This window comes from Mustela lutreola, chromosome 1, assembly GCF_030435805.1.
Source record: "Mustela lutreola isolate mMusLut2 chromosome 1, mMusLut2.pri, whole genome shotgun sequence".
Lineage (NCBI taxonomy): Eukaryota > Metazoa > Chordata > Mammalia > Carnivora > Mustelidae > Mustela > Mustela lutreola.
In genome coordinates, this window is record NC_081290.1 from 258,462,915 (window position 1) to 258,489,059 (window position 26,145).

Here is a 26,145-nt window from a genome sequence, read left to right on the forward strand (position 1 = left end):
GTTAATGCAATAGCCATTCATTATTTGAGGAAGGTGTCTGTATTTCTTCTTCACTGTATGCCTTCATCTGAAAGTTCTTACCCATAGGCCTCTCAGGCAAATCACTGCTGTTTTGACAGCTGGCTTTCCTGAGGCCACTCTTTTACAAATGAGCCTACTGCCCGGGCCAAACAGGACATGTGTGTGCATCTTCTCAGGACCCCAAGTTGCTGGGTCACATGAAAGAATCCACACTAACATCCTTGCAGGGCCTGCTTCTTCCCACTTGCTTCCTCCAGAAAAGTCAAGAGGCAGAAGGGTGTTCCTGACCTCTTCTCTAATTCCAGGCTCCCTGAAATTCTCACCTAGAAGAGTCCTCAGAGATCAGCATCATTCCTTCTCTGGAATGGGAACCTAAGACCCAGCAAGGCTAAATGACTCCTCCAAGGTCACCCTATGAGTTAGCTGCAAGGTGGAACCCCCCATCTTGCCGACCCATCTTTCCCCTTTCTACCATATCACACAATTATGGAGTCAGAGATGGCCTAAATGATTTGCCTTACAGATCAAGAAATTTAGGTTCAGAGAAACTGAGAGGCATTTCTGAAAGTGCTGACAATCATGAATCCGGACTTTTAAAATCAACCTGCCACAACCCACAAGTACCATCCATTAACCCTGTGAGCATATGGCCACTATTTCCTCCTATCTCAGAGATACACAAGACTGCTCAAAGTTCACAGTCGGAATCATCTTTCTTATTCTTTTTTAAACCTCTGCTATCATAGTTTAAGACCATTTTCTTTCATTTGACAAGGCAAGGCATGGCATGGGTTTAGCTATCTTAACTGTGATTTTAAGTCAGAGAGTAACTTAAAACAGTAAAAATGATCTCTCTGGACCGAGCCAATGTCCTTCCAAATTTTTCTTCTCTTTCTGACACTATGACTGAGGCACCTTTGCTGAAACTCAGCAGCAAAGATCTTCCATGAGGCTAGCATCCAATTTTTACTTATTTTTTTTTTCCACCAGAAACTAAGGAACTGATTGGCTGACGCTCAGCCAATAAGGTACCCCTTTTTTGTATCAAGTACCAAGGTGGTTTCTCAAAGTCTTGAGCAAAAGATTTTTCTAGACCGCTATCTTCCTATAATACAGTGGCTCCTCTCAGCCCTGTATTCATTTCTGCACGTCTCTGAAATACTAGCATTTTCACTAGGATTATTCTCCTCAGAGTGGGAGCTAAAGCCAGTATCATTGATTCTTAAATGCTGAAAGTAGAGGGGAAACTTTTTTTGAAAAAAACTACTTCTATTAGTTTTTTTTTTTAAATCAAGTCTTTGAAATGTTTTAGCCAGAAACTGGAGATCAGATACACTAGCAGGAAAAGAAAGTCTTTTTGCAGGTTCTAACCTTATTCTCCACAACTAAGAACACCAACCACTTCTATTCAAACCCATCTAAAGCCCATAAAGTTGATTTCTTAGTAGGAAGATCTGGCCAAATTTCAGTTCTTTGGGTTAAACCATTCTTACTTTTAAATTCTGTCATGTGGCACATTTCAACTGCACGTTCTCAGATTCACCCACTTTGTAGTTTCCTTTCCCTTTGGGCTCATTTAAAAAGCTGATTTCAAAATTCTTGCAAAGTCAGGTCTCAACCTAATTTCCTAATCCAGCAGCCTGTGGAAAAGAAATCCTATTAGATCCCATTAAATCTCATTAAATCCCCGACCCTCTCAAAAGTCAGGATGAGATTTGAGAATGCCCATGGAATGATCACAGTCTTTCTACAACAGTCACACTATTCCCCCAGATTGTTGGGTAGGACAGTCAGTATGTTTGGTCTGGGCTAGGAATTAATGATGCACAAAACAGAAAAGGGTCTCTTATGGAGCCCCTGTTGGAGCTTATACTCAGCTAGGAGCAAAAGACAATAAAGGAGTAAATATCTACTAATTCAACTTAGGTTATGATAAATGCTAGGCAGGGAATTAGCAGGTGCTATGAAAGAAAGTCACAGTGGATATCTACCGAGGCATGGCAATCAAGGGTCGGGTCTTTTTTTTTTTTTTTAAAGACTTTATTTATTTATTTGACAGAGAGAGAGAGAGATCACAAGTAGGCAGAGAGGCAGGCAGAGGCGGGGGAGGGAGAAGCAGGTTCCCTACTGTGCAGAGAGCTCAAGGTGGGGCTGGAGCCCAGGACGCTGAGACCATGACCGGAGCCAAAGGCAGAGGCCTAACCCACTGAGCCACCCCAGGCACCCCAAGGAAAGGGTCTCTGAGGGGGATCAGTCAACATTTTCAGTCTTTCCAGCGCTTTATCAATAATCAGTTAGGAAAGACTTCCCTAATCATGTGAAACACGATGTAAGGAGGCATGAAGCACATCTGTGCAGGTGTGCACACACATGCACATGTACACACATGCACGAGATGTGTAGAACAGTATATCAAACACACGGTTCCTTTAAAACCTCAATTCTCATGAGAACACTCAAATACTGCCATCCTCTATCACTGATTAGCTAAAACATAACTAAAGAATATTTTTTTCAAAACCTACTCTTGTAATTGAAAATCTAAAATGTGTTTATTCCACTTCCTGCCTCAGTAAGATCAACAGTAAGGGTCTCGGGTTGAAGCAACCGTGCAGGAAGTAAAAAAGGTACGGAGACTGGACCGAATGTGCGCATATTCTCTGTTCACGTACTCATCCCCCACCTCTCCACCCCACCCCACCCCCAGGGAAGCCAGGTGCTCAAGAAAAGTGGGCCTATTCTTAGACCCAGGTGAACAGATCTTGACGAAGTGGTAATTTTATTTCCCTTGCCAGGGACTGGTTTAAAGAGGTGCAAGTCTCCCAGTCCTGGTCCATGAGACAGGAAGGGCCCCCTGTGGGGCCCAATGAGACAGGAACAGCCCCTCTTCCCACTGACCTTCATGCTCTGCCTTCTTGCTCTGCCTGAACTTTAACAGCCCCTGTCCAACCTTTGTGGCAAGGCTAATAACATATGAGAACAGGAGAAAGGAATGCTGAAAGAACTCAGGCCCCTGAATTACCAGATCCTGAAAAATGCTTTACTCCCAGCCTTCTTGTTATACGAGATAATAAGTCCCTTGCCAGTTAAGCTATTTTGTTTCTTGCAGCCAAAAGCCTCCTGATTTAACTCACTATGTTTATACTTGGACACGCTTAATTAATAGCATTTCTCCCAAACAACGCTATTTGTATCCCTTCCTCTCCTCCTTACAATACAGCCTGGGAAGAGATCCTGATTGGCGACTGGCATAGATATGCAGAGTCTCTGTAAACAAATCAAAAGATGATGACAATTATGAGGCCTACAACCAACATATACCTCACTTACCCTCTGTTCCCCACAGTCCTAAAAAACTATATATACATTAACCTACTTAATTCTTGCATGAAACATAAGAAGTAAGAACAATTATCTCCTTTCACACATAAAGTAACTGAAATACACAGAAGTCCCAGTGGAAAAGAATGGCCTATTGTTACAGGTGATGAGAGCCTGCAGAATAATATCCCTGAACTTGACAACTGATACTGTCATAAGGAAGAACAGTGGTCATGAACTGGAAAAGCCACAGAAGAGCTCATTAAAGCTCTGATTATTTTGATCTACCAGTAGAAAATCTGATTCCTTAGGTCTAAGCTAGACTTCCAGAATCTCGATTTTGAACTCTCTGCCTGGGACATTCTGATAAGCAGTGTGTTTGAGAAGACACTTGAACTAGGGAAAACTGAGCTGCTCAGATTTGGGGGACATACCAGGATAAACTGAGTGGATCTATTAACCCCTTTTCAAATTAAGTAAAAAGCTTCAAAAGTTAATTCCCCTTGGAAGGGTTGGATAACCTTAATTCTGTCTAGATTAGAATCATAGACCAAAGTTAATTTCCTTCCAAAAACCTAAAGGACACAACAATTGCGTGTGTCTTCTTGTCTTCCTGATTGCCGGATTCATGTACTGACCTCAACGTGCCTCACAGACATGCCAAGAACCTTCAGAAGACATGGAACAGCCTACAATGTAAAGGAAACTTAAAAATCCCACCAAGCCACGGTCACGGTCATTTCAGGAACTTTCAAGCAGAGATACTTGGAAGACTGAATTGGCCATTAAGAGTTAAAGTAAAGCAGGCATACATTTCACCATGGCAAATGTGTGTCTACCACAGTCAGAGAGCACGAATATGACAAAAGATGAATGACACCAAACCAGGGAACCTGCCCATCTTACAACATGGCAGACCTCGATAACATCATTCCTAACATCTTTTCTACTGAGTCTGGATACAGCAGGAAGACTTTTCTTAACAAAGTGTTTTAGGACTGAAACTCTTAAAGAACATGAATAAAAATTAAGCCTCCTCACTAAAAGACCAAAAAAAAAAAAAAAAAGAAAGAAACTATTACACCTTCATTTCCCAGACACTCTGCCTGGCGCATCGAAATCTTGCTATTAGGATTTCTATAGCTTCTCATCTTTGTTCATAAAGAGCACCTGGATAAATGTTTGCTGAATTTAATGTAGTTTTTTTCCTACGACTTTGACCAAAGGATTTAGCATTTCCCTAACAGGAATATTAAACCCAGCAGAGCCCATGAAACACTGGAACCAAAACAGTTAATTAGCAAGTCACCAAGACTGGAGCAAGAAGCAGGAGGCACAGCTTAGAAAGCGGCCCATTTTTCTTGTAATAAAGAAAATAAAGACAGTAATTCTAAGAACATTTATTAACCCCCCAGTATGGGTAATTGCCATCAGATGTGGGTCTGTCAGTCTTGCATTAACATAAGCTACTGCATCTTGGTTTTCAATGGCACAGTAATGCCCATGATACTGCAGATAAGTGCTAACGCTGGAGTTTTGAGAACCAAGCCCTGTGTCCGGCAAATGCTTTTTTAAAAGATTTCACTCTCAATGGTTGCTTGCCCAGAGAAATTCATTTTATGTTTTAAAAAAAAAAATGCAAGAAAGAAAACAAGGAGGCATTCAATTGAGCAAGCATTTTCTTAACTCATTTTAAGATAATCTCGTGCATTCACCGACAATTTCTCCAATGGGTGGAACCACAGAAAGAGACTTTGTATGGTTTGGCTGTATGCTCCATTCTGTATTGGTGTATGACCTAAAATAATGGAATGGCGATAAAACAAAAAAAGAAAGGCTTTATAATAGTCAGGACACGCCGACCAATTTTAAATTGAATTACACAGCCTGCTAATCTTTATGATGGGATAAAATTTCTTTCAACATTATGCATTATACTAAAATTTGCAGCACTTCCCCCACCCCGCTTCTTGAGCCGAGAGCCCCCCACGCACACCTCCCCGGTGATAAAGCTTCCTTTCAACCCCAAAAGCATTGTTCCTGCTGACTGGGAAGACAGGGCACGGCCCGTGCAAGATTTCATTTTTATAGCTATTGTTAGTTGGTGCGCGTGTATATGTCACACCAGGGTACACCCCAATGGTAGTATGAACCTGGGACACATTTTCCTAATATCCACAAGCACACATTCTTTAAAAGGGATAGATTTGAACACAGACATACACGATGAAAGGGATTTTGAAGACTAATAAGGTTGAGGAGCTTTGTGAAATGTTATAAAAGGATATGCAGATCCCTGTACACCCTGCATATCTTATGAAGAAGGCAGACTGCAGGAACTCTGAACCATCTAAGTCCAAAAAGTGGGAGGAAACCCAATGAAGGATAAGCCTGACTGTCTCAGCCGTGCTCGTGCTCATGTGGTCTGTTCCGTTCCTCTCTAGGTGACAGAGCAGGGCACTTATGTGAGGGGTTAAGAGCTTCTTCCAAAAGTTCAACCCTTCCAACCCCATTGAAGAGAATGAAGAGAGGACAGTCAAAACTGCTTGCACAAGTTTCTGATCGTCCTTCCTCCCACCCAGGGAAAGGGAGTTTCCAAATTCACCTTACTTAAAAACCACATATAAAATAGTCCTAGGAGACCCAACCCTTCTTAAAACTTAAAATCCTCCCATATGTTCCCAGTACCTTAGACTATAGAATCCTACTCCGTGAAGCATTTGGGAATACCAAAATAAAAAATAAAAGACACATGCATAAGTACAGAGTTGTAAAAATTTCACGCCCCCTGTCACTGAGCTCTACCTACAACTTTATTTTTAAATCTTTGCAGGGTAGGCAGAGGCCATAGGTAAAAATAAAAACTTAAATCTAGGAAGTACTAATAGAGTATATGGAAAATTATGAACAATTACCAGAAACTACTCAAACTTTCTGTTTTAGATTTTTCTAAATCCCAGACTTTTTTTTAATGGACATGCATCCGTCCCGCTGAGACACATGTTGGCTGCGGCCCACAGTGCACTGACTAATGACAGTCACAGTTATCCCTGGGGACCCCATGTACTCCTGCTCCCATGGGCGGCATCCCAGAGCCACCTGCTTTTTCCTCCAACCAGTTTACACCAGCTGTATTTTTTACCATAATTGCCTCATGTAATTATATATTACTTAAGACGATGAAATAGGAACATTAAAAGACTATATAAATTTGCTCTTGTACCAGGAGTAAAGGACAGCACTTTAAAAAGTGAGGGGAAAAGAATCATAAAAATCTAGAAGTAGTCTGCAATCAGACTGTTTTTGCAAGGATCTTTACATTCTTCCTCATCAATAAAGAAACTAGAAAACGTGATAAAGATATCTGAGATGAAGATAGTAAGTTATATGTGGGATCTGCCCAGGAAAGGCAGTGCTGATCTCTAACCTCTGCGTTCACATCTAAGGTAAAGGCTTCAGCAGTCCCCCACGTGCACATCTGTGTGCTTCAAAGTTAGAGGAAAAATACTTGGCTATGTGATTATCATCATTATGGTTTCCTGCTTTAGTGGTCTCTGGCACACTGGGTAGTGGGGCTCAGGTACACACACGTGAAGGTAGACGTTATGCCTTTCGCCACCTCTAACCGTCATGTGGCCTTCTCAAAGAACAAAATATCCAGAAGCAAAAACTCTATCGGCCCTACAAACCTGCAGACATGCATGTATTTTTTGGTTTCTACCTGTTTTTATAGGAGAATCACAAGTTTCCTCACTTCCACGGGGCTAAATATACAAGTTCAAAGATGCATGTGTGACTTCATAGACCAGTCATTTTTTGGCTCTGTAATCCCAATGCTTACTGAATTCAGCCTTTCTGTGAAGAAAGGAGTCATAAAGTGAGAAATGTGAAACTGGACAATGAAAAAGGTGAAAATACCAATTTGTTTTCCTAAGTCAAGAAACTCAGAACGGATGGCTTTCTGTGTAGGACTAACTACATGTGGCTCTTGTCCCTCACAACCACCATCACTGAAACTAGACCCTGTGCCCTTGCTCAATGAGCAAGTCCAAAGTCAGGGGATAAATGCACAGGCTTTGATACACTACAGACGCTCAATCGCAATCAGCTTTGTAATATGAAGTTATTTAGAGTCAGTAAGTTAAGAACTAGACAACCTCCTTCTCCACAGTTTACAGAGAAATCAAAGCTCAGAGATTGTCCAGTTTACAGCCAGATGTCCTTCCCAGGCAGTTTTGACTCCTCAAGAGAGAAAGAGAGTTTACCTCCCAACCTTATTTGCATCCAAAGGAGAAGAATTCAGTGTAGAGGATAAATGAGATTCATGTAAGTGGCAGGGAGAAGGGAGACAATACAGTTTAATTGTATAACTTTACCCTGAAAGAAGGAAAAAAAAAATGTGCTGTTTCCTTCCTGTTCCTGAAATTTCAATAGAATTTATGAATGGGGTGAAAAGTTTGTGTCAGTTTCATAATGCACACAAAACTTGTAGTAATAACATCTAAATCTGGTCAATCAATAATGCATGGTATAGTTAGTTGCTTAATTATTCATTCTGGATACACCAAATAGGGTTCTAAAACAAACTCCAGATGCGAAGAGAGCTAGGAAATACAGGCAGTAAAATTAAAAATAAAAGTCATTTTCTCCCAATGTGATTCTTTCCTAGAGCATTGTAAAAATCTCCTCTAATTTTCAAAATGAGAAAAAAACACTTTGATTAAGAACTCTCTATATATGTTTTGACAATTATGTGTGTTTTACAGACTATCACAAGTACTAAAATCGAATCCCTATATATCTCATTTCAAAATATGTACATAAAAATGTGGCATATACCACAATATCAGAAGATCACAAGGTGACAAATAAAAGCAAATACAAGTATAAGAGCATTTATCAAAGATACGTGATTAAAAAAAAAAAAAGGCAAGCAAAAAGAATGTTCATTTGGGAGACACAAATCATAATAGAAGACTACTTGCAGTCTGCCTTATATGGTTGCAAACGTTGTTAACTGCACAAGAACAGCAGCCAAAGAGGTGAGTGGGAGCTGTGTGCCATTCAACAAACATGTACTCATCTGGTCCAGGGGCACCTCTATACACCTGGTACAAAAGCACCTTACGGACAAACAGGAGCTCTAATCAGGAAGAACACCGGAGAAACTACTCCTATTTCCTTCCCTAAGTAATAAAAAAGGACAACAACAAGAATAAACGAAACAAAATCAAAATAATATACAATAATAAACAAAACAATAATAAACAAAAACAAAACCAAGAGGAGCGATCTAACTGTGAGTTTCAAAATGGACCCCCATCTGAGGCTAAAATATGAATGCGTACTAATCAACGGTCTTTGAAGGACTCCTTCCACCCACAGCTCTGGAATGTACCTTCAAGGTTCCACAAGGACTGACTCAGCCAGGCCAGAAACACAAAGAGAAACTGACTGTGCAAGTTTTTAACACCAGGTTATCAAGACTCTTTTGATCTCATTACCTAGCACATTCTACCTCACAGTCTGGCCGCCCTCAATCAAACGAATTTCATTTTCTGAGCTCATTGTACCTCCCACTTTTCTGAAATCGAAATTAAATTCCATGTAAAAGTATAAAAATGTTAACTGACAGTTGATTAATCAACTGGGGCTACCCACCGGTGTAAGGAATGCTGTCTATACAAGAGTGGTCCTTCTGGAACTTCACCTTGGACTCCACGTCCCGCTCCCTAGGCTAGTGGCCTGCCCCACGTGCCGGAAAGGCTGTCCTGCATTACGCAGGCCGTGCTGTGATTATGTCCTCTTCCCTTTCATCTTCCTTGCACGACCCCAAGTGAACATGTGTAGGGTGAGCTAATGATTTGCTGCGTATCTCTGATGAGTACTATATTATTTGCATCATAATATTTTCATTTCTTCCCCCTGCACGCAACACCACGTTGACAGCAAGGTCAGTTAAGTGACTGTAAGGGATTTTTAATGAAAACAATTATAAATTTAAAATAACTGTGTTTAAAGCACTTAACAGTCACTAGGGTCAAGTGATTACAGCAGTTACAAGACCCATGGGACATGTTCACACCAAAACAAAGTGAATAAATTACCTCAGCTGGCGCATGTAATCACTAAGTGACCACAGGGGTCAGGCCGAGTGGAACCCTGAAGACTTTCACGCAAAACCAATAATGAAAATTTATCAGTCAAAAGAGGGAGGGAGGGTTGGGGAAACGTCAAGAATTAGTGCGCGCAGCGACAGACTAGAAGCACAACTGACTCTCCATGCGCCTTGAAGGGCCAGGAAAATGACACCAAAAGCCCAGGGGACAGCTGGAAAAAAGATTCCAGGAAACAATACACAGGCAGGCTGGGAGGAGGTAGGAGAGCTCAAATGCAAGCGATCTATTAAGTATCAGCAAGTTCAAAGCCATACGGAGGACCACTTTGGTCTAAGGATGACTGTCGTTACCTAGAAACCTGAGCTGCGGTCAGGAAATATATTCAGAGGTTGCACGACAAGATAGGGAGGGTTGTGATTTAATGTTAATGAAACGATCCTCTCTAACATCTACATGGCACTTCATCTCTTCTGTGTTGCAGAGAAGAGGTGGCTGAAGGTCGGGGAAACAACGCATTTTGTTCATGGAAGTAAAGCGATGAAGTGAAGAAAACCAAACATTTTTTAAGGAGTCCTTATTTGCTAAAGATTCCACTGGAGTGAGTGCTCAGGAGGCTCATAATCGGAAGAGGAGACCAGAAGCCCTAAAATTTATGTGTAGTAATGGGCTGAACACAGTGTGGAAGAGAAGAAGGGATAACCACCACCAGGGATGGCAGGGCCAGTTTCAGAACAGAAGTAACTTTGAGGGGCTCCTGGGTGGCTCAGTGGGTTAAGCCTCTGCCATCGGCTCAGGTCATGATCTCAGGGTCCTGGGATCGAGCTCCTCATCGGGCTCTCAGAGAGCCTGCTTCCCCATCTCTCTCTCTCTGCCTACTTGTGATCTCTGTCTGTCAAATAAATAAATCTTTAAAAAAGAAGTAACTTTGAATTGGGCCTTAAAGAACGGGCAAGAGCTCACAGAAAAAAAAAAAAAAAAAAAAAAAGAACAAGACCGGCAGGATCAACAGGCACAAATATTCAGTTACTTGGCAAAAATTTACTGAGTACTTACTAGGCACCCAGCACTGTGCTTGCAACCCCATCAATGGCAAGGAGCCAGTGACACATGCCCGCTGCTCTCCCGGAGCTTGCTTTGATCTATCTATTTGTTTACTAACACACATGTTCGGAGAATCTCCTATGTGTCAGCAAGTGTTGTAGGTGTAGAGAATATAGTGGTCGACAAGACAATGCAGACCCTCATGGAGCTTGTCCTCGTTGGAGGAAGAACAACAAATAAGACACAGAAATAGGAAAAATAAGGCCTTATCAAGGAGGAGGCATTTGAACAAAGACCCAGAGACCAAAGAAACTGTTAAGTACGAAGGTTCAAGGTGGAAATACCATGGACCAGAATGCGGCTGTGGTCAGATGACAGGGAGCAGGGAGAAAATGATAAGACAGAAGCCCAAAGAGCTAAGGAGAGGATGGTGAGAAGTATGGTGGGAAGTGAGGCTGGAGAGATTGATTAAACCAGTTCGTAACAAGCCTTGAACGTCACGATGGACTTTCTCCCATCAGTTAATGGATCCTAAAATACATTCCAAAAAATAGCAGTCTGGTGGGAGACCTCATGGAAAAAGGGCTCTGTGCCTCCATCTCTGCATTTGTAAGAATGGTCACAACAGCATCAACCAACTTGAGTACCGTGAAGAGTAAATGAGTTCATTCCTGTAAAGGGTCTGGTAACGATGAGTGCTCAATAAACGTTACCATTCATGTATGATTCCAAGAAAGAAGAATGAATGGAAGGCTAAGCCTTGGCAGTTTCTTTAAGCACAGTGGAAGTCCAAAAGACACTTCGGGTGCCTGAATTAACAGTGATGGAAATTGCAAGGGGAGTTCAGGAGAATGAGCAGTCTTTGGAGGAGATATTAATTCAGTCTGAGATACACTGGTTTTGAGATACCTTGTGTACCTTCTACAGTTTATGGCAAAACACCTAGTCACTAGTTAGACACAAGGGTCTGGACAAAAAAGATTCAGATAAAATCTATACTCCATTCCGTATTCAAAATCTCAAAGAGTAAGAAGAATCTCCCAGATTTGATACACAGTATTAACATAGGAGGACAAATGACATCACACCAGACAGAAAACAAGGCTCCTATTCCTGGACCCTCCATTAACAAATCTGTGAGAAACTGATTAAGATGCTGAAATGCTGAGTTCCAGTTGCTTATAAAAGGGGGAAATCACACTGGCAATCAATGTCTGGATTCCAAATGCAATGATCTACCCTCTCGTTCCCTTCTACAATCTCAGTGCATGTCCCAAAGCAGGACCTGGACCTTAAAAGGTAATTAGAATAGATGCACATCATCTTCTGAGGATGAAGTCCCTTCCTGTTCTGGGAGACAAGGATCCTGCTCCAGGATTTAGCAATCCCAGCTGACCCTTGGACAATGCTGAGGTTAGGAGTGCCAGCCCTCCCACACAGCGGAATAGGTGCATACACATTTAGCATGTATTGAATGTATTATATACTGTATTCTTACAATAAAGTAAGCTAGAGCACACAACATTATTAATAAAATTATAAGGAAGAGGAAATAATCCATAGTACTGTAAAAAAAACTACATGTAAGTGGACCCGTGCAGTTCAAACCCATGTTGTTCAAGGGTCAAGTGCATGCAAGTTGGGGGCTTCAGCTTTCCCTCTTGGATCATATGGCTTGGAAAAGCTGAAGACTTTTTTGTGTCCAAAAAACTCCTTTTTAAATTTTATTTATTTTAAATAGTGATACAATTACCATACAGCAAAATACAAAAAGATTCCCCCTTTTCAAAGGGCTGTTACCTCGCTTTTTCTGTGTAGCTGGGGAAGTGATGGTTATGATGTCCTGCCCATGTCTGTTTCTTTCTAAGAGATGCCGATTATTTCAGAAAAGGAGAAAACAGGAAGTTTTAGAACTGAAAGCCGGAAGAAGCATGTAGTGAAATGTCCAGTTCTTACCTTAACTCACAATATGACCCCAGCCTGTCCTTCCACATTTCTAGATCTCCATCCATCCATCAGCAAGACATCAGCAATACTGTCTGCCCATATCAACTTCCCTGAACCATTATAAGCATTAATGATCTAATATACTCAAAGGTACTTTGAGTCCTTTGGAGGAAGGATGTCATATAAATTAGAAGCATTATAATTAATGTAATTTAAGAAAATGGCTGGCCATAACAAAGAGGATTAGGTTCACACGGATCACAAATGACCTAGTCATCATGTCCTCAGGTCACTAACGATCCTTCCTAATGGAACAAAATCCAATCTCACTTCATTGAGCATATTCAATTGTTCTGTATTTGGGTTCATTCCCCCCCCCAAGAATCTTACTTAATTCTATATTAAAATTGAACTGTGCTTTAAAATGAATTTTGTCCTTATTGGAAAATATTTTATATATAAATTAGACCATGAAGTAATTCACCTTAGGGAAAAAGATTCTTCAATGTAAAAAAGGACAAGTAGATACCAAGCATGTATCAACTATTCAGGTGAAGCAAATATCCTAGTACATGCAAGAAAACAGAATGTCTGTATGCACACAACAGAATACATACAGGTACTTCACAGGCACTTTTTAAAAGTCAACAATTTCACACTAAGGAGAAAAAAAGCAAACACCCTCAGTAAAGTCCTTAAAATAGAAACAGAAGCTATTAAATAAGTAATAACGTTAGAATGATAACTGGAAAAACCAAATTATGAATCAAAAGCTAAAAAGTGCAGCATGTCAGATTGGGTTTTGTGAGCAAGCTAAAGGCTAAGAAACTCCTTTGATATTAAACTCTAAACAATAACAATCAGGGAATTCTAGGCTCTAAAGAACTCTCTGACACCTTCTTCTCCATAAATCATGGGAAAAGTCATCTTGTTTGTCCTTCTCCAAGCCTCCTACAAAGGCTCTTTATTAGATATGACTATTACGTGGTAATAAAGTTATATGTCCATAAATATTCCAATGAGGTTCACCTGCTCAAATCATTTCTGAAACTTTTCATTGGGAGCTGCTACCCACTTCACTAGATATCACTGCACCATTGTTCTGTGTATTTTTCTTACTGAGGTATAACTGATGTAAAAAATTTTACTAGTTTTCGGTATATAACATAATGATTCGATATTTGTATATACTGCAAAATGATCACCTCAATAAATCTAGCTAACCTCTGTCACCACACATAGTTGCAAAATTTTTTTCTTGTGATGAGAACTTCTCAGATCTATTCTCTTAGCAACTTTCAAATACGTAATGCTTATATATAACTATCCCACAGTATATAGTATTGCAATATAATACACTATACTGCATCACTGTACTAGAATATACAGTATTATTAACTATAGCCACCGTGCTGTACATTACATCCCCAGGACTTTTGTTGCCATTATATCACATCATTATTTTTTATTCTAAATGGTATCTCTCAACTTGACCACTTCACAAGCTCCAGCTCCTAATAATTTTGTATTGTTCAAAAAAAAAAAAAAATCAGAAGCCTTAAATGTGACAACCATGTCTAGAAATCATTATGTATAAGGGCTTAGGACATAAATTGGAATCTGCCACCGATCACCTGGCTGAAGGCTGGTGTGCTGGATTTTGTGAAGCAGGAGCCAGTGCACAAGGATGGTTCCCAGAAGGAGGTACCGTGACACTGGAGAGGAGAGGGCATGTGCCAGATTCACGATCAGGACAGGAGGGACATGACAGGACACTGAAGAGAGGGCTAGGAAAAGGGGAGGCCTGGCCCCTCGGGTGTGTAGCTCAGGGGGAATCAGAATCTAGGAATATGTCGATGTGTGTTGGCTGTGGTGTGTGTATGTGAAGGAGACAGAGCCAGGTTTCCAGAGGCCACACAAAGCCAAGGTGTTCACCCTTTGCTCAGCTCTGCACGCAGAATGGGCCTCAAGCCAGCAGGTCACTGCAACACAAGTGCCTGTAAGGCCACTTCTGCTGAAGTTCTGCTCTCCCAGGGAGTAAGAGACATGCACCAACAGGACAGGAAGAAGTCATGGTGCATTTGGCACAAGAGAGCAAGTTACATTTACTGACCATTCAACTGCTTGACCATTATATTATTTAACCTACAACCATCCTCACAGGTTAGAAAGATACACTAAGCATGAATAATTCTCCTTTGACGGAGGAATAAATTGAAGATCACAGCATTAACAATATTGAGATCAGGATTTAAACATGGCAGATAAAGTCCAGTACTCATGCTCTAACTCTATACCCTCCTGTCTTTCTACACATCAGTACTTAGATATGCACTCATATCCCACAGAACAGGACGCATACGAGCTGTGAAGAGAAGTTATCTGTGAACTGTAAGATACCCTGGTGATCCTTTTTTTTTTTTTTTCCTGTACCGTTACTTACATTTTTTCACCATGAGTATGGAAGTTTTCACCATGAGAAAAAGAGTCTGCATTCATTTTTAAAAAGCCCTTAGAGGATGAAGATTTTCTGACACTGAAGACATTCAAAAACACATGAAACAAATTTTCAAAGGCTACAGAGATTATTAGTGGGGAATGATAATCTTAATTGAGGGAAATTTGACAATATATAATAAAACCATTTTTTTAAGATATGTATCATTTGGACCAACAATTCTACTGCTGGGGGATAGCCTACAAATATAACTTAAGGATGTCTGCAAAGAGAGAGCAGAAAGGATTTTCATCACACTAGTGCAGGTAATAAAAGAATGAAGACTTCTTAGGTGTCCAGTAATAGAGATCTGGTTAAATAAGTCAGAGTGCATCCACATAGCAGAATGCTATGAGCATGATGTGTTAATTTTTTAAAGTTACAGGATAATATGCACAGTAGTAACAATTTTTAAAAATAGTCTTTAAACAAAAAGTCCTTAAAGGGTGAATATTTGCTGCTACTGATAAAACTCAAGACAGAAACAGAAAGTCAAAAAAATTCTCTCACATTTCAAAGTCAAAGAGAATTACTCTAAAGATAGCCTCATAGAGGGATGTATATTTTCTACTTTGCACACATCAAATACTTGAATTTTTATAATTTTATGTGTGTCTTAGTTCTATTAAAAATATTCTTTTTTGGGGGCAAAGTATTTTAGCCATGTTTATTGATGTGGAAAGTTGTGATATATTAAGATGAAAAACACACAATAAAGCAGTACTACCATAAATCTGTATTTTGGTAGAAGATATGCGTGTGTGTGTGTGTGTGTATATGTGTGTGTGTGTGTGTATGTAAGTATGAACAGAAAACATTCCATAAAGATTCAACACTAAAATATCAACCATGGTTATCTCTGGCCATAGATAATTTTGTTTTTCCCTTTCACTTGTCTCTTCTTCCTAAGTAATCAAGCATGCATATATAAGAATGAAATTAATAGCCCCGACTGTGAAAGCTTTTCCTAAAGCCCGGCTCCAAAACTCTGGGTCAACAACAAGATTGCTGGAGAAAGGACACAGTCTCCTGATATGATTATTCTGAAAGAAGCAAAATCAATTTATAGGTCTACAATCTGTGATGTTTGTTACAGTCACACTTGGTTATAACCATGCCTAATACAATGCTCCCACAAATACAAATAATCTTGTTGAGATTTTCCTTGGGAATATTTTCATTCTTCCTTTCAGGCCTGGAGAAATTGGAAGTTCAAAGCTATTACATAACAACCAAGACCAAGGAAAAGTCTTAATGGAAAGTTCATGGGCTGTGCTAAAAGGGATTCTAACTGGCCAGATTGTTACATGTAATCTTTAGGCAGAAACAATAGGCCACCCAAGAACTTGGTCTAATTATAATAGGAAACAAAACAACAACAAACCCTTTATAATATTTCTGCACCATATGTAGGAATCATTAACAATAGCCAATTGAGTGCTATAAATACTTTGAGGAGAAAGAGAAAGAGAAGGAAAGAGAGATTTTACATCCGGAACTACATAATTTTAAAGTCTATGCCAAAAGTACAGGCAGAAAAAAGCCTTGTACCTTTATGTTCATTCATTCACTCCAGGATTCAACAACCATTTCTGCACACTGTGCCTCAAGCCCTATACTCCAAAATGGGTGTACAAAGAGGCTCGTCAGGCACGCGCTGTTGGCTCGTGGGGAAGACACAAGCAAACAATTACAGAACCACCATGAAAGTTCAATATGCATGAGCCATATTCAAGAAGACGTCTGCCAAAAATATTCTCAAGGTGAGAGGACAGCAGGGGTGAAACCAAGTGGACAGTGAAGAACAGTAAAGAATATCAAAGAGGCACAGGCTGGAAGAAAACAGGTAAAGGGAAGGAAGACCACACGTAGCCCAATGGCTTACACGATGTACTCTCAGGCATATCAGTGTGGTACAGAATTTACTACCAATAAAAATAATCACATCGTAACTAGCAAGCGTGTTATAGTTGGCAAATTTATTTTGAAGCCAAGCCTGTGATTAGGATGCATTTGTGCCAAGATAAAAAAGAAAATGTTATAATGGTTGAGTGGCTAGGATCCCAATTCAGCTCTCCAAAGCCTATTCCCCTGTGACATACCTGTAGCATATCTGACCTAACATATTAATGGGACAAGAGGATTTAACTATCACTTTATTTTTTTTTAACGAATTTATTTGTTTATTTGACAGAGAGAGATCACAAGTAGGCAGAGAGGCAGGCAGAGAGAGAGAGGGAAGCAGGCTCCCTGCCGAGCAGAGAGCCCGATGCGGGACTTGATCCCAGGACCCTGAGATCACGACCTGAGCCGAAGGCAGAGGCTTTAACCCACTGAGCCACCCAGGGGCCCTAATATCACTTTAAAAAGAGTTTCTCTGGGAAAGATTGATCTGTCCCTCTTTCCCACAACCCTACAGTCCCTGGCAATAAGAAGGTACATGTCTCTCTGACCCTGGGCTGTTCCCTTCAAGATAGCCCCATGGGCGGCCACTGGGTAGGAAGAAGGGGAGCTGATTTGCGAGATGGGGGGACTCGGGTGTCTGACCAGCCAGAACAGCATCGGCAGCCAGCAGTCAGAATATGCTGGGTTTTTTGGTTTTTTTTTTAAAGATTTTATTTATTTGACAGACAGAAATCACAAGTACTAGAGAGGCAGGCAGAGAGAGAGGAAGGGAAGCAGGCTCCCCACTGAGCAGAGAGCCTGATGCAGGGCTCGATCCAAGGATCCTGGGATCATGACCTGAGCCGAAGGCAGAGGCTTTAACACACTGAGCCACCCAGGTGCCCCCTGGGGTTTTTTTTAAAAATTGAAGTGTTCACAAGGGGGAGAGACCAACCCACAAAAGAAAAAAGACTGTCGGGCTCCAGTCAGTGGGTATTCATCTCAAGGACTGAGATGAGTGTGATGAAATGTTAATGTCACGAAATGATTTAGACATCCCCCGTAGCCTACATGCCTGGCTACATCGTCAGTATTCACCTCTTTATAATCTGCTACCATTGGAATTGTCTACACCAAATGTTAAGAATGCTTCCCCACCTCAAAATGCCCTCCCAGCAGCCAACACCTAGACAGAGATTGTACCATAAAACTGTTCTAACATGCCATAAACCCACCTGAGACTCAAAGCATCCGTGTATGTGAGTGTATGTGTCGAAGGAGGCAGTTATTCAAAGAACCACCATTTTACCCAGGATATGGTTCCTCCAGCAGGGATTCTAAGCCCCACACTGGGAATAGAGAAAGACAGGAGGACACACTCAGGAAATGGGAGTCCGATGGACCCAAGTTCAAATGCTGAGGTTACCTCCTAGTTGTTAGGATCATAGACAAGTGAACTTCACCAAGGCTCAGTGTCCTCATAAGTACTGAAGAAGCTACTAATAGCTTATTCTAATGAATAAGCAAGAACAATGAATAACAAGAACAACTTCATCAGTTCATGTGAGGACAGCATGAATGATACGTGTACTTGGGGGGTGGGGAACAGGTATGGTGTCTGGACTCTACCACTTACAGATAATACAGGTTCATTCAACACCCCTCCCTGTTCAAGTTCTAGTCCCCATGTGGCCATCTGTTTTCTGAATGACTCTGAGCAATTCATTTCATCTCCAACCAGTGTACCCTCCTCTCAAATTAGGAGGTGGGACCTCTGAAGCTTCTAAAAGTCCTAGGATTGAGTCCAGTAAGGGGGGCTTGTTGTCTGCTTCTACTCTGAATACCCTTTGGTCCTCCCTCTTACAATCTAAATCCCTCTTTAAATCCGTGGTTTCTGGTTTTGGGATTCTTTTTTTTTTTTTTTTTTTTTTTTTTTTTTTTTTTTTTGCCTCTGGCTCTGTTGTCTTTATCCACACTAGTTGTTGAAATTTGTCTTCAGGCCTGGGCTGCCTTAAGAATGGTCTCAGCTTTATCACAGAATACATTTGCACAACCATCAGGGGGTATACTGTTATTATGATGCCCATTTTACAAAAGAGAAAATCAAGGTTCAAGAGTTTAAGTAACTTACCAAGAGTAGGGAATTCAAAACTGGCTCTTCCCAGCTGCTTACAATCCTCATATGGTATCCTACCTTCCCAAGTCTGGCTTTATCTAATTCGAGCTCTGTCTTTTTATGACCCTGTGCTGTGCTAGCTTATCTCATAAATCACTTTACATTAATAACTTTGTGTCACACCCGCCATGTGGCCTATGCATGAATTAACCAGGACCCATCATCTCTGAACCAACAGGGAAGTCATGATGGGATTCTCAGGCCCCGCAGCTGGTAGATCAAGGTTAAGATTTTAGATAGGCAGGACTTAAATACATCTTTCAAATAATAGCACATGGTCAAACAGCTACTCATCTACCATATGAAACTGCTAAAAACTACTGTGTTTTAATTCAAGCCTGATGTGCAACCTTCCAGTTGCTTCAAGCCCATTCAACAAAGCAGAGTAGTTACAGAAAAGAGGTCACACCTTGGGGCCAGGCAATCCCAGGTTGAGTAGTCAAGTGAATCTGAGTGGATTTCTCTGATAATCTCTCTGAGCTTATTTGTTAAACGATCTTGGGTAAGTCACCCCAGCTGAGCTTCAGGTCCCCAATCTGGAAGATGGGATAACAATGCCAACCTTAGAGGGATGACACAGGGACAGAAGGAATGCCTGGCCTGTGGTGGAAATACAGGAGCCTGCTGGAGAAGAAAGGAGCTGGGGGGATGGTCAGATTGTTTCCAATGATCGGGAGAGTCTAAAGCAGAAAGATGGAAATCAATAAGAGGTTCTTTGAACTTGAGGGGTCTTCCAAAATCTGTAACGACCCATGCCAGTGAGAGTTGGATGCCCTATTAAGACAAAAGCCCCAGACCGATCTGACCCCTGACTCCATTCTGCTAGGTCATCTGGCAACGGTTGCTGGAAGCACTTTCTTCAGGTGCGAGGCTTCCGTTGAGCCAAGTGGCAGAGCGTAATCTCACACCCTCTCTCACTCTGAGAGCACCATAAGGTTGCCAGGGTAACTGAGCTATTCTGGTCCTTCCCTATGGGATCCCAACTTTATCCTTATCCCATGGGCTCCCCTTTGGCCTCGTGTTCTACACCCTCTGCTGAGGCCTCTTATTTCTGCCACACAAGATCAGAGGGGAAAGGAGAAGAGAAAAAACTGACCGTGCAAGTGGACCTTAGCATTTTATTTCCTTATCATTTTATTTCCTTAGTTACGGCACATTTCCATTTACAGAGTACTTTCCCTTATAAAATCTCCCAGTGTTGACTTCTAATCTACTAAATAACTCCTCTGACCTCTTCTTGTTTTTACCCTTTAAATATCTGTTGATGGTCCATTCACCACATTCCCCATTCAGTTATTAATGGCCCACAAAAACTTACTAGCAGCAATCATTTACTGATTAATCTGCACAACAATCCAGAAAGACAGGTAGTATTAATCCTTAGTTCTGCAGAGGGAAACCAAGGGGAAAAGAGAGGTTAACTCAGTTGCCCAAGGTCAGTGGCTAAACAAGATTATAACCAGGTCTATCCTGTCTTGTACTTCTATAAACACTTCCCACAGTGCTAGTCCCTTTCTTTACGAATCAACATTGTCAAGGCAGCTAGATCATTTCTGCGTTGAGATTCAGTTTCACAGAACAGTTTAGGACTGTCATGATTCAACCTCAAGTTATTCAGCCTGCTAACAGTTCATAAATAAAAATTGCTAAAATTAAGAGAGAATAGTACTTGAAAGCCAATTTTACAAAGGCAAAAGAGAAGTGAAAAGATCTGGCTTACAGACCCAACTCTGCCACAAGCAGACTCAGAGTCATTTAACTTCTCTGTATCTCTGAGTTATCTATAGAAATGAGATTATGCTGAATGTTATTTAAGGTATCCCGCTGTTTAAAACGAGATGACTGAGTAACTACTAAAACAGCACAAAATATAAAGCTCCAATATCCAATGCTGCCGCGATCATGCTTACATTGGTGTATCCATTCATTGTTTAGTAAACTACATGGCTACAATCCCCTTGGAAAGCAAGATGCCAACACACAGCAAAAACCATAAAGAATTTCATATCCTTTTACTTAGTAATTGAATTTATACAATATTTTACCCTAAGAAATAAGTCAATAGAAGCAAGAAGACATATACAAATGAAAATGCAAATTTCAGTGCTAGGTATCAGAGGAGAAATTATCAATATCAATATTCATTTTTAGACGAATTCCCTCATTAAATAAAAGCACAGAACAATATTAATGTCATGTTACGATTTAAAAGGATGAACATGAAAATTATGCAAAGTCGTTGAAAATCATGTCAATAATATTCAATGAAAATAGCCAGAAGTAAAAGACCAGATACATCCTCAGATGCCAAGTACATAAAATGTGGCTAGATGGGCAAGGTCAGGGGAAAACTGAAAGTTGTTATGTTGGTAGTTAGGCTTAGCTTTAAAAAATATTTTAACTGTTATTAATGAATGCTGTTTTTCCATTCACACAGACATTTTATCATTTCATCAATTATTCAAAAATTTCTCAGCCCCTGCTTTAGTCTGATGCAAAATGAATTTTAAACTTTCTGCCTAAATCTCCTGAGTAATTTTTATTGACTGACATATTATTCATGACATTATTCTTTCAGCATGATTTCTGCTCTTTACTATATAATTCTTTAGTGTCTTTAGAGATTCTAAAATCTCAGAACCCTTGCCTTCTAGTCCTCACCTAAGAGGATTCTTTTAAAACATGTTGGGGGGGGGGGGGAGATGTGTCATCTAATCTAGCTACGAATAACCCCATGATTGCCTTGTAATGCTAATATTTGGCAACTGTCTGACCCAGAAGCACACATTTTGCCATAACCCTTGACCTACGGGTGCCTCTACAGTAACCACAAAGTTGTCATTATCCTTTTCTTGGTGTATCTAGGGTGGTTTCACATTCCAAGTTTGGGGAGCTTTACAGCAAGACAACTTATCATGTCAGGAGTTTTAGGGGCCCCATTGGTTCTCTTAGGAAAGCTGCCCACAAAAGCAGCACTGTGCTAGGACCCTCCCTTCATAGAAATACTTTCACAGCCTCCTCCACTTCTTAGAAATGTTCTCTTCCTAGTAGGTCAATTGTACATCTTTGCTTATAATATCTGGGAAAGACTGCAGAGCCAATGAATTAAAAATATGATTCTAGGTCTCATGTGTGCCAATGAATGCCCTCATTAAAGCAGCATGAGTGAGATGAGATGGGTTTCAAAGCTTTTCGTCCCTTTGCCCCAGAGCCGCTGAGGCCAGGCACTGAAAGGATGCACAGTAAAATTAAATATCTAAAAATTCTTCTTTAATTAACAGAATTGGATTAAAGCTAGACACCACCGCATATCATACGAGAAATGGCTGAGCTGGCTTCCAAGTGCTCTAATTCAATTAGGACGCAGTGAGTGACACTCGGACGGGAAAGGTTAATTGGGGGCGCCAGAACGCAATCATTCCTTACCTAACCAGTCATTAAACTTCTTAACCTCTGAGGGCAGTCCCAGCTCGGTGAAATCGCCTGTGTGGAGAAGGATGTCCCCATAAGGCATCTGGATACCATCTGTTCTGGAGTGCGTGTCTGAGATGCAGACAAACCGCGTGTGGCCCGCTGGTTTTGGAGTGTCATATGGGATGGGGTCGACCCTAAAGTAGACATAACAGATCCCATAACAGTTAAATATATTAGAACCCTTGTCATTGTCATTGCACATACATATCGACGGTTATCCGTGAACGCGCCCAGATAAACTGATGCAAAGGCAGAGGCGGCCGTTGCAACAAGGGAGACTTTGGGGTTCACAGGAGAAAGCATCCCCCATCTCCGACCCCAATGACCAAATTCAAAAAGGCTTACTTACCTGGGAGGAGAGTGAAAAGAAAAGAATAGCTTACATGTAAAATCAGAAATAACCTAGGAAACGGATAGAGTGATTAATGGTGAAGTTTAGGGATATTGAACCCCAACTGGGGAAGCAAAATTATGCTATTTTCTCTCATCATGCTCCAATTGATCCCACTACTCATTAAGAAATGGATAACTACATTTATTCCTTCTTAAACATGCATAACTTAAGCAGTGAACTAATTTACAGAGAACACCCTGCACATGCTTTGCCAACTGAGAGGTGGAGAGATATAGATAGAACTTATATTTAATTTCCTTTCCGCAACCATTCAACACCTGTATCTTCTTGTCTTTGCTAAGACATTCGCAAATCAAGCGGTGGGGAGAGAAGGGGACGTCAAAATAACAGGACTTAAAAGAGAAACACTGAATGTTAAAAGAACATTGTCAAGCTCCTTCTTTACCACCATGAATTATCTGTAGTCCCAGGTACACCTCAGACTTGCAACGCTCAGATGCCTTGGGCAAAGATTCTATTCAGTACAAACAGTAAGCCTTTTAATGGGTGTGTATAGATCTACATATGCATTAATATATGTATAGTTTTAGAGACCTAAGCACTGTGAAATTACACTAGGGCATAAGAATCAAAAGGCAAAATGATCAACCCGAAGCAAAGAAAATGAAACAGAACAGTCTCATTTAATTGAGTGTAACAAAGTGTGCTAAATAAACTTGGTAAAGAAATGCAAATCTGACTCTTCAAGCATACAGTTTTAATTATTTAAGGGGTTTGTAGCAGAGTTAAGGGTGCTTTAACTATATTAACTCTACACTGACAGCCTCCTTTAATTTCTCTGTAGGAATGTACACTTATTTTGGATTATGGGTGAAAAGCAGCAGTTATAAAGGCAAAGAGAAGGTCACAAGAGAGGCAAATATGCAATGCGGAGATCAGAGTGTGAAACATTAAATAAGGAACAATATTTCATGTCACAGCCCCACCCTTCCTCGTTAACATGCAGCAGAGAATACGCTGAACGCTCACCACGAGATTCCCTACATGTGTTACCTCCACAGGCTTTGTTTAATTTTTCTTTCTTTTTCCCAGTTTTCTAAAAGAAACCATCTGTTTTAACAATGGCAATTTCAGTGAGGAGAATAAAGACATCGAGAGACAACCTGGATAGTCCTGAATGTCTTTAACGGTTAATCTTTTAATGTAATTTTCCCTTTGTCACAGGAGAAGGAGGGGAAGTAAGAAGAAAGGAGAGGAGGGGGGAGGCGCCATGAACTGGTTAACGCAGTGGGTCTAATTGGAAACCCAAAAAGTTTAACTTTGCAAAAAATTAATGAATTGTTCCTGTAAAGGCTAGAAATTAATAACGCTATTACCATGGAGAATATTCACTAATCCACTGAGATCTCATGAGTAACCTGGAAACCCTTCCGATTCTATCCAATGTTGACTCTTCCATATACATGGAAGCGTTCGGTGACTTCCCTTCCATTACTGAGACTCTATGACACTCAGTCTTAGTGGTTCCAGTCTCGTCAATATCTCCTGTCTTCTAAAAGCAGTTTCCTGAGAGAATGAATGACTGTTCTCTGCAGCAGACTGGAAGGGAAAAGTGAAAGTGATCGTAATATTCTGTTTTCCTGTCAAAAGTTAAGATGCTCCCTGGAATCGGACCATGCACACTGATGCTTAATCCACCAACATTTGAATGAAAATTAAATAAATATCAACCACTGGACTTCTAAATACATGAATAATTCAAATACTCATATACGCATATACATACAGACATAAGTACATCTTTATTTTCCAGTTCCGAACCTAATGGGAATATACAGACACAGTCTCTACTTCCTCTTTTCTGTAACTTAGCTGACGTCCAGGCACAACTACTATATCGAAATCCTTTACACATCCATCACTTATCAGAGGGACATGCCTTATAGTTATCATTTTGAATTTATGAGAAAGTAGCACAGATATAAACCCTTTACTGTGAACAGGCCCCTATTCTGTGACTTCTCCTCAATTTAGAGAAGCAGATCATCCTCTGGTACATCATCTGTCTGATTCCCATCTTAGTTCTACATTGGGCAATAACTTTCTGAGGCCACGGACAAGAACACCAATTTTAAGTGGCTTCACTTCTCGCCCCACCTTCCCATGTCCTCCAGAGAAACATTTTAATGTCCAACAGAATTAATAGTGAAAGAAAGGCCACAGAATAGAAAAATAGAGGGGAAAGGGAAAAGGGAGAAAATGCATCTGCTTAGCTTTGAGCTGAAATAAAATGAGTCAAAAGTATACAGAAAGAGGGGGGCCTGGATGGCCCAGTGGGTTAAAGACTCTGCCTTTCAGGTCATGATCCCAGGGTCCTGGAATCGAGTCCCGCATGGGGCTCTCTGCTCATCGGGGAGCCTGCTTCCTTTTCTCCCTCTCTCTGCCTGTCTCTCTGCCTACTTGTGATCTCTGTCAAATAAATAAATAAAAATCTTAAAAAAAAAAAAAAAGTATACAGGAAGACTGACTAAGAAGGTTCACCCACCAAGATCACCAACTTGATGTCACCAGAGAGAATCAGGTGGATAATATAAGAGTGATATGGAGGATTGATTCGAGGTAGAGACTTGGGGAAGGAATGGGGGAGGTATAAATAGGCAAATGCGTAAGTCATGTATATCCTCTGACCCAGAGACAGGAATGTCCTTTGTTACTCCCAGAACTCAAAACAAGGCAAGAGAGGGCTTCAGGACACAAAACAGCCAGAGGCTGCTGCAGGATAACATGACAAATAGCACCCCGGGGTCCACCCAAAGACATTCAGAGTTGAAAATAAGACATCCAGCAGAGTAGGCAAGTTGCAACAGATATAATTAAAGTTAAGACAACCCTCAGGAAACTACTATTTCCAAATTGGGCATTTGCTAAATGCTTTGGAAATAAAAGTCAAGGCAGTCAAGTATTTTCACCGTAACAGCACGTCTAAGGGAGGCCCCGACTACCAATAGATCTACCTGTTCACATTGTGCGAAGACCCACAGACTACATTTTCCGTCTTAGTTAACTTCACTGCTTACTGTTTATGCTGCTGACTTCTCAAATGATCGACCATTTCCCCTAAGGCATCATGTCAAGTATCCTAGCAAGTGAGTATCTTACCAAGGCAATCTAACCCCCAGAGCCAGATTCAAATATCACCGTGAGATTTGCACGTACATTTGAGTACACCCAGGGGAAAACAAGATGACATGGGAAGATGAGAAGAAAACACAGCATCATAAAAATCTCAGCACCGGACAAAACCTTAGCG

At 40.8% G+C, this 26,145-nt stretch overlaps 1 protein-coding gene across 5 annotated transcripts in view; it reads right to left on the minus strand.

The window, feature by feature from the left end:
- The window catches only part of MPPED2 (metallophosphoesterase domain containing 2), a 183,548-nt gene that overhangs the window by 110,952 nt on the left and 46,451 nt on the right, over nt 1-26,145 (minus strand). For all 5 annotated transcript variants that reach the window (XR_009345738.1, XM_059138680.1, XM_059138707.1 and 2 more), the window contains exon 3: nt 22,433-22,614. Coding sequence is in view for 4 of the 5 variants with exons in the window: in XM_059138680.1 (XP_058994663.1) it covers nt 22,433-22,614 (182 nt within the window). In the remaining variant the exon portion in view is untranslated. The remainder of the gene's footprint in view (nt 1-22,432; nt 22,615-26,145) is intronic.